Here is a 10,000-nt window from a genome sequence, read left to right on the forward strand (position 1 = left end):
CATGCCATTACTGTTTGTCTAAGTTCACCAATGTTGTGTAAAAACATAAAGTAAAATAAAATTTGATTGCCCCTTCACCCAAAAGTTTTGCAACGACTTATTTTCATTATTGCAAAGTTGTATAACAATGTCTTCGTTATTATTATTATTATTATTATTGCATTGTATTTCTTTTGTATCATAACAATGAAATGATATTGTATAATTACTGATTTGTACTACACACACACACATAGACATATATGTATATATGTATACATACATCTATTATATAAAAGTCAATGTCTTTATGTGTGTTCGTGTGTAACTTAAAGACTCGAAAACTACTGCACCGATCCTGATGAAATTTGGAACACAAAATTCAAGCCTAGGGAGAAGGATAATGCCGTATGTTTCATACAACTTCATGGACCAAAATTACTGAATGGATCCTTATGGTATTTGGAACTTAGACTCAATGCATATGGGCGGGTATAATGCAGTATGTTTCGTTTGAATTTGAGGTGGCTTAAAGGGGGCAGACCCCCCCATCCATGAAAATTCATAAATTTCCCATGTTGTGCCTGTCATCTGTATGGTGAGGAATCCTACATTGGGAAATGGTAACAACTAGGTTAGTATAGCTGACTGCTATTGTGATCATTTCTCTTTTGATTTCCTGTAGCTTTGCTCTCTTTTACAAACCCAATGAACATTCATATATTTCCAATTTAAAAGAAATTTGAACAATAGATACAACTCCAATGACTTTTGGAAACATTTTTTTCACGCTAAGAGTTTGTTGAAGCATGGAACAAACATCTTACAAACAATAACTCTGAGCACCTTTTCAAACTCCACCTGTCTAACACTCGTGGACATGTTTACAAAGTCAGAAAACAGCACAGCTCCCATGACTTTTGGAAACATTTTTTCATGCTAAGAGTTGCTGAAGTATGGAACAAACTGCCGGCATCAGTTGTTAGTTGTCTGAGCACTGCATCCTTCAAAAGTTCTATGCTTCCAGAGATTCGCCAACACTACACCTGATTTTCTCTCCTCCATACACATGCAAGCATGTATCTCTGACTCATACACTGTTCACTTTCCAGACATTTCTACATTACTGCATATGCTTTATAAGCACTTTTGACAAGTTGTGGTGCACCTGAGCACTGTATAGAATAATTTCATTATTATAAGACTCATATTAAAAAAGATTCCCAACAATTCAACTTCTCTGGTTGATTTTAAGATCCATCCACCCACCCAATAGGAGCCTTAACTCCCACATTTTAGAGCTCCATGTGCTCCATTTTTCAGGAGCAAAAACCTTTGAATAGGTTTTATAAGATTTGGATTTTGGAATCTGGGCATAAAGATGAGTAGTATGGGATAAATGTGCCATGATTAGAATTTTTGTTAGGATGTGTAAAGAGAGAAAGAACCCTCATTAAAATTCTTAATCTCCAATTTTAATGAAATTCAAATCATAGGTGTTCCAGTTCACTAGAGAAAATATAAAAGAAAAGTCTAATTCTTCAATTCCATGTGACACAGGCAAAACTGGGTATCTCTGCTAGTATATATATATATAGATCTTCGGCGGCGAGCTGGCAGAAACGTTAGCACACTGGGCGAAATGCTTAGCGATATTTCGTCTGTCGTTACATTCTGAGTTCAAATTCCACCGAGGTCGACTTTGCCTTTCATCCTTTCAGGGTCGATAAATAAAAGTACCAGTTTCGCACTGGGGTCGATGTAATCGACTTAATCCCTTGTCTGTCCTTGTTTGTCCCCTCTATGTTTAGCCTCTTGTGGGCAATAAAGAAATATATATATAGAAGAGAAGAAGGAAGTAAATGGAGAAAGAGCACACACAAAGACGAAAAGTGTTGCTGAAGAGGTCACAGATGTGTGACGAAAGATTTCCAGGCAATGGACATCAGTTAGAATAAGAACAGAAATAAAAGAGTGAAGAATAAATATATAGTGCCTGTGTTTACTTGGCAAAAAAAAAAAAGACCATCCTGAAATACAACAATATCTGTTTCAACACACAACTTCACATCAGGAGACTTGTAACACAAATTCATATATATATATACAAAATAAGAAAATGGAGAAATACACCTTAATCAATAATCAACTACCAGATAATACCCATTCACATAATTTATTAACCAACTACATATGAACAATAAGGTCTGGCAGTATATTGGATATATGTTATCCCATGGTGGGTTGCACTCACAACCCCTATCTCAATTTGTATATATATATATATATATATATATAAATATATATAAAAATACAAAATGGGACAAGAACGCAAAACACTCAAAGAGATGACACAAAAAATGGACGGGTCACTCGAAGCCTCCAATCTTCAGTCAAGAACCGGATCATCCTCGCAATTTCGGCTGATTAATCTTGAGATCGCTCCGATCCGGCCAGCCCCAAGGAAAAACTAAGCTAATATATATATTGATCAAAGGCATTGATCAACCCAGGGCCATAGTAGAAGAAGACGCTTGCCCAAGATATAGTGTTGTGGGATTGAACCTGAAGTCACATAATTGGAAAGTAAGCTTCTTGATCTCACAGCTATACCTGCATGTCAAAGTTCTTTTAAAAAAAAGCTAACCTTTTAAAAACAGAGAATCAAGAATTTACCATTCTGTTAGGCAGCAGTAATTAAAAATGATGTTGATTACATTATTGATAAACAGATAATAATAAAATTTTTACTCGTATTTTGTAAAATACCAGTACAAATTTTCCTCTCTTTTCTTTGAAAAAATATGCAATTACTTCTAAACACCCTTATGTATGTATGTATGTATGTATGTATGTATGTATGTATGTATGTATGTATGTATGTATGTATGTATGTATGTATATACATATCTATCTATCTATATATATATATACCGGAGTAAACACATAAATGTGAAACAGGGTGGAAAAAAGAGTATTCAAATACCAGTGGTAGAGTAATATGCTTTATTTAAAGCAGCAGAAAATTCTACAAAACCTGTATATATATATATGTATGTATATATATATATATATATATATATATATATATATAATATATATATATATATATATGTGTGTGTGTGTGTGTGTATGTGTATATATATATATATATATATATATATAATATATATATATATATATATATATATACATATATAGTTCTAAAACAGCCTTGGTTTTTTATCTCATTACGAATAAAAAAATTTCATATATACGTATATTGACTATTGAAAAGGTTGCAAGAAGCAACGAAAATTTTAGGAAAATAAAAGTAAGAAAAAAGTGGAAATTTTACCGGTGAGTGTGATACATTATAAGGCACAAAAGCAAAATTACTCTCTGCAGTTCCCATGTGGTCTAGTGGTTAGGATTCCTGGCTTTCACCCAGGCGGCCCGGGTTCGATTCCCGGCATGGGAACGTCTTTTTTTCAGCGGTGGTGCCCCAGCATGGCCGCGTCCTTTGGGCTGAAACATTTTTAAGGATATACATATATATAAATGTACATATATACACACATATATACCTATGCACACTCACACATATATATACGTATATACACACACACACATATTGTTGTTCTTATGTTAAATTGTCGTATGTCCAAATGCGTTTTTTTTTTTTCAATATTTATATTTTCTTGCAATAGCCGGTTCTTTTGGTCAAATTATCGTATCTCCAGTTGCTTCAGATGCCAAGATATCAAAAACTGTCAAAGTGTCGTACAACGGTTTTGTTATGGAATGGTGAAACTATTTTTTCGTTTTCTGAAAAAGCAGCGTTTTGGACTTACGACACTTTTGCATTATACCAACGATATATATATATATATATCATCATCATATATATATATGCATGAACATTCATATATGTAATTAACTCATATTGTAAACTCTTACTTCCTTGGGTATTTTGCCGTTTTTATTGATACGCATGCATGTATATGTTTATATACTTATATTATATGTTCGTAGATGAATGTACACACACATGCATGTATGTACGCACATATTCACACACACATATACACACCAATCTTCCTCCTGTCTGTCCGCCTTCACTCCCCCCCCCCCTATTCTCTTTGACACTCTTTCACTCCCCCATATTACTCATACTCTTTTCCCATTGTCACTCTTTCACTATACACACACAAACACATGCATCTACACATGCCAAATACATATATATATATATATCTTTATATATAAAACTCTAGTTGTGTGCGTGTCTGTCTCCTACGATTTAGATTCCTAACTCCTCCCACATTTTGCGGTGCAGTTTAACCAAATTCGGGTATCTTATAGTCGTGATTAATATCGAGCCCGTCTGGCTATTAGCGCGCGTCTACGATGAGTCTACGATTTTTAAAATAATTTAACATCATTTTTTATTCCATTTTAATGCATAATTTTTCGTGTGTCGATGGCGGCGGAGTTGGCGTCCACGCTCAAACACCTGCACCTGTGTTTGCTTCTCCCCCTTCTTCCCTCCCTCGTGAAGCTGTGGGGAAGGGAGTTTAAGGAAATCAACGTCGTAATGCGTTGTCAAGGAGACCAGCGTTCTTTTAGAATAACGACTTCATGGCTTGAAGACACCAAAACAGAAATGGCTAAGAAAGCCCGAATTTATAAGGGAAGTAACTCTCTAAAAATGCTTATATAGTTATTTCCCTTACAAACCCGAGCAACGCCGGGCGATACTGCTAGTCTATATATATATATATCTTTATATATAAAAGTCAAGTTGTGTGTCTGTCTCCTACGATTTAGATTCCTAACTACTCCCACATTTTGCGGTGCAGTTAAACCAAAACCGGGTATCTTATAGTCGTGATTCATATCGAGCCCTTCTGGGTATTAGCGCGTGTCTACGATGAGTCTACGATTTAAAAAAAAAATTACCATCCTTTTTTCCCATTTTAATGCATTTTTCGCTATTATATAAGGGAAGTAACTCTCTAAAAATATCTACGATGAGTCAACGATTTAAAAAAAAATTACCATCATTTTTTTTCCATTTTTAATGCATTTTTTTCTATTTTTGGCTATAACTCTCTAAAATGCTTATATAGTTATTTCCCTTACAAACCCGAGCAACACCGGGCGATACTGCTAGTTGTAAATAAATAAAATATATGCATATATACATACATATATGTACATACTTATCTATATGTATATATACATGTATATATATATATATGTGTGAGTGTGGTGTCCTGTACTCATATATATATATGCATGTATATATACATATAGATGTAAGTATGTACATATACGTATGTATATATGCATATATTTTATTTATTTATTATATTGTTATTATATATATATGTGTGTGTGTATGTGTATACACACACACACACACACACGCTTTTCTCTTTCTCATTGAAAATCTGTCTCACATACATCGACGCATACACAGCATCTTGTCCCTCAAAGTTTCATTGAAACACAGACATCTGCACAAATGCAACCATGCACACAAACACACATGCATTCCACATACACGCAAAATATACACAAGAATCACACACACACACACATATAGATAAACACTCAAAGATAAACATGCATTTATACACACACACACACACATATACACATACACACACATAACTCTTTCGTTCAACTGTCTGTCTCTCTCTCTCTCTTATTTGCCTTTTTTTCTCTCCTAGTTTATCAAATTTCCTTTCGCTTTCTCACTCACCCTCTCAACTTATATATCTCTCTATATATCTTTCACTTAATTTCTCTCTCTCTCTCTCTCTCTCTCTCTCCCTCACTCTTCCAATCTCATTCTCTCTCTCTCTCTTTCACTCTCTCAATTTTATTCTCCCTCTCGCTCTCATTCACTCAATATCAGTGTCTTTTCTCTCTCTCACTCTTAATTTCTCTCTCATTCACTCACGTTTTAATTCTTCCTCACTCACTCTACATCAGTCTTTTTCTCTCACTCACTCCCAATTTCTCACTCATTCAATAACTTTTACGTTTTCTCTCCCTCTCTTCCAATCTTATTCTCTCTCTCTCACTCGCTCATTCACTCTATTTTACTGTCTTTCTTCTCATTCACTTATTTCCCGTATCTTTCTCTCTCATTTACTCACTTTTTTCAATTTTAATCTCTCTTTCTCTCACTCAATTTCTTCTCTCTCTCATTCAGTTCATTCTCTTTCTTTCACTCAATTTCTTCTCTTTCTCTTTCAGTTCATTCTCTTTCTTTCACTCAATTTCTTCTCTCTCTCTTTCAGTTCATTCTCTTTCTCTCTCTTTATCAGTCACCCACTTAATCTTATTATCTTTTTATTTTTCACTCACTTAAATTAATTACATTGTCTTCTCTCTTCTCTCACTCCCTTTAATAATCTGTCTTTCTCTCACTCCCTTTAATAATCTGTCTTTCTCTCACTCCCTTTAATAACCTGCCTTTCTCTCTTTCAACAGGGCCAGACGACACAAAATAGAAAAAGTTGGGCAGACTATGTACACCGTCAACAAGATAACCAGTCCGCTTTTGTTCACCTTGTTCCTACCACCGACACCATTCATGCAAACCTTACTTGACAGAGTACACCTTTGCAGTAAGCTCGTTCATCAAAGCTACAGCTTGCCTACATCTTTTATGGAGCCTGCTGTTAAACTGATCAGAGTAAGTGACACTTTTTCTTTCGGCAATCTTTCGTCTCTAGTAGACCTTTCCGTCGATTTCCGTAAAAAAAATTTTTTTTTTTTTTTTTTTACATATGGGCTTGCGGGAACTTTTGAAGTAATGAGAGCGATTGTATGACGAGGGAAGTTCTTTTGAAGTTACCGTGCATGTGAAGCATTGATGTACATGTGTGTGCGTGTGTGTGTGTGTGTGTTTGATGGGGTGTGGGAGACAGACAGTATGTTGTGTAAGTGAAGTGCTTCTGTTAGTGTGTGTGAAGAGACAGAGTAATGTGTGAAAGAAAGAGATAACTGAAATTTTTTACTAGGTGTATGTGTATATGTATGTATATTACTTCAAAAGTTCCCGCAAGCCCATATGTAAAAAAAAAAAAATTTTTTTACGGAAATCGACGGAAAGGTCTACTAGAGACGAAAGATCGCCTTTCTTTCTTATTTGTTTTTACCATTTACAATTGTTGCCGTTAATGAGGTTATTAGCTTAATAGAATTCTTCGAGCGTTGGATAAACTTTTCTGAAATATTTGTTCCAGCTTTTCTCACTTTCAAATCCTGTTTAGATCATCACCATGGCCGGATCTTTTCGGTTTGAACGGCAGTTTTTTTAAAAAATAATTTCCACGTAACTAAACACTTTTAAACTTCGTATACTGGTAGAATGTGTTTATAAAACATCTTTTTCTCTTGGCTTTATTGAGAAAATTCTATAGTTTGTAAGATATTTGTTGTTGTTTTTTTCTTCAATTTCTGCAATTTCAACCAATCAATGACGTCTATTGAGGTAAAAAAACAAAACAAAAACATTCTGTGCCGTATGAATATGTCCCTCGTTTAAGAAACAGATTGGGTTTATTTACATTTCTGAAGAAAAAAAGATACCCTTCCCCCACCCTAACCCTAAAATAGATTGAAATGCAATAGATCGATACTAGGGTCATAGTTATGGGTGACAATTTCATAGAAAAAACTGCCGTTCAAACCGAAAAGACCCCCATGGCCTTTAACCTATCGTTAAACTAATATGAGTGACGCTTTTTTCCCTCTCTTCCAGTGTATTCTTGCTATTACAGAGGGTTGGCTTGACAGAATTGTTATACATCGGATAAAATACTTTGTGGTATTTGTTCCGGCCGTTTATGCTTTGAGTTCAAATCCCGCCTAAGTCAACATGGCCTTTAACCTATTATTGGGTGATCAAAATGCTTTAAAAAAAACTGGCACTCCATCGGTTATGACATCGAGTTCCAGTTGATCCGATCAATGGAACAGCTTGTTCGTGAAATTAATGTGTAAGTGGCCGAGTACTCCACAGACACGCATACTCTTAAACGTAATTTACAGGGAGCTTCAGCGTGACGGAATGTGACAAGGCTGGCCCTTTGAATTAGCAGGTACAACTTTTGCCTGCTGCGTGATCTGGGACAACGGGAAATAAAGTATATTGTTTAAAGATACAACGCGCTACCGGGAATCGAACTCAAAACGTTACGATCGTGAGCCAAATACCCTAACCACTGAGCCAGCGCCTTCACTAGACGAAATACTTGGTGACATTTCGTCCGTCTTTACGTTCTGAGTTCAAGTTCTGCTGAGGTCGATTTCGCCTCTCGTCCTTTAGATGGTCGATTAAATAAGTTCCAGTTTAGAGCACTGGGGTCGATGTAATCGATTTGACCCCCCCCTCCGAAATCGCTGGCCTTGTGCTAAAATTCGATACCAACATATTTGCTGTTATTACAGAAAATTGACTTGACGGGATCGTTAGCTTTGCAGTGTGTGTTACAGATCTTTTCTGCTTAAGTCAACTTCACCTTTCAGTGGGCCTTCAAGGGTTGCTGTCGGTCAATGGCGAGAGCGACTCGGACACAAGGAAGCAAACCAAGCTTCGTGGCAGCCGTTAAGGAAAAAATGCCACGATTTTTCTTTTCGTTTCTTTCTTTCTTCCCTTTCTTTTTTTTTTTTTTTTCAAGACATGCTTCAAAACGATGAGAAGGAACTTTTCTTTAAGAAAAAAAAAAAAAAAATGAAATCTCGGATCTTTGCATGAGAATCAGCTGTTCCAAAAGTCCGCCTATTTTCTATCCTTTTAGGCTTAACAACGAATCTTGTAGTGTTTGTTCTAGTTCATTACGTTCTGATTTCGAATCCCGCTTCGGTCAACTTTGCCTTTCATCCTTTCAAGGTTAATAAAGAGAAGTACTAACTCAGCATTTGTTCTCGCTCTTTGCACTCTGGGTTCAAATCCCACCGCCGTCAGTTTTACGTTTCAGCCCTTCCCGGGTTGATAAAATACCATTGTAGCATATTAGTTCCGGCTCTTTCCGATCGGTTGTCAAGCGGTGGAGGTGGAAGTGGTGACAAACATAGTCACCAAATTCACACGCACATACCAATGTATACAATGGGCTTCCATACAATTTCCAGGCGTGTGACTAATGAGTGGCTAATGAGCATATCATTTATCCTGTTTAAATCATTGCACTACGGCCATGCTGGGGCACCGCCTTGAATGATGTAGTCGAACAAATCAACTTCCAGTACTTATTTTTAAGCCTGGTACTTATTTTATCGGTCGCTTTTGCCGAAAAGCTATGTTATGAGGACGTAAAGAAACCAGCACCGGTTATCAATCGGCTTGGGGAAATAAACAAAGAAACGCGCGCGCAACGGATTTCCAAGACGTTTCTTTCCACGAAATTCACTCTTAAGGCGTTGGTTAATCCAGACCACTTGCATAAGATGCCATGCAGTGGAACTGAACTAGAAACCACTTGGTTACATAGCGAGCACATTAACCACCGCAACCATGCCTGCGCCTCTATAGAGTTCAGACATACCATGGAGAAGGTCTGAGAGGTGAGTGATATGACAAATCTTAGGCAATCAGACATGTCACAAAGACTGATAGATTTGTCGTGCATTTTGGTCAAAAGGGTTCGAAATCTCGGAAGGGAGGCAACTCTTGAGTTTTTATTTTAATTTAAAAATTATAATGAATGGTTGTATACTGTCAATTTAACGTGACAGTAGGGGATTACACCACCGCTGTTTAGCCCTAGGAAGCATCGACGCTTCCTGATGGCTTCGACACATTTTTTTCCCTGTGTCCTTATATATTTACGAAGGGGAGACAAATACCCCCAGCAGCCAGGAGTTTGTATTGTATGACGCAGTGGTGAGGTCCACAGCATCTGTCGGACGTTTTAGAAGTGTGTTTGTGTGTGTGTAACTATTATGGAATTACTGGATTTACGATTACCAGCACACCATTGGCTGTGTGGTAAGTAGTTTGCTTACCAACCACATGGTT

At 36.5% G+C, this 10,000-nt stretch overlaps 1 protein-coding gene and 1 non-coding gene across 2 annotated transcripts in view; both read left to right on the top strand.

Moving 5' to 3' along the window:
- The window catches only part of LOC115223029 (multivesicular body subunit 12B), a 143,689-nt gene that overhangs the window by 26,379 nt on the left and 107,310 nt on the right, over positions 1-10,000 (top strand). The window contains exon 2 of the mRNA XM_036512051.1: positions 6,466-6,670. Coding sequence (XP_036367944.1) covers positions 6,503-6,670 — 168 coding nt within the window. The 5' untranslated portion in view covers positions 6,466-6,502. The remainder of the gene's footprint in view (positions 1-6,465; positions 6,671-10,000) is intronic.
- On the top strand, positions 3,368-3,439 carry Trnae-uuc. Its single transcript has one exon. It is a non-coding gene; the product is annotated as a tRNA-Glu (tRNA).

This window comes from Octopus sinensis, linkage group LG21 (assembly GCF_006345805.1).
Source record: "Octopus sinensis linkage group LG21, ASM634580v1, whole genome shotgun sequence".
NCBI classification, from domain to species: Eukaryota; Metazoa; Mollusca; class Cephalopoda; order Octopoda; family Octopodidae; genus Octopus; species Octopus sinensis.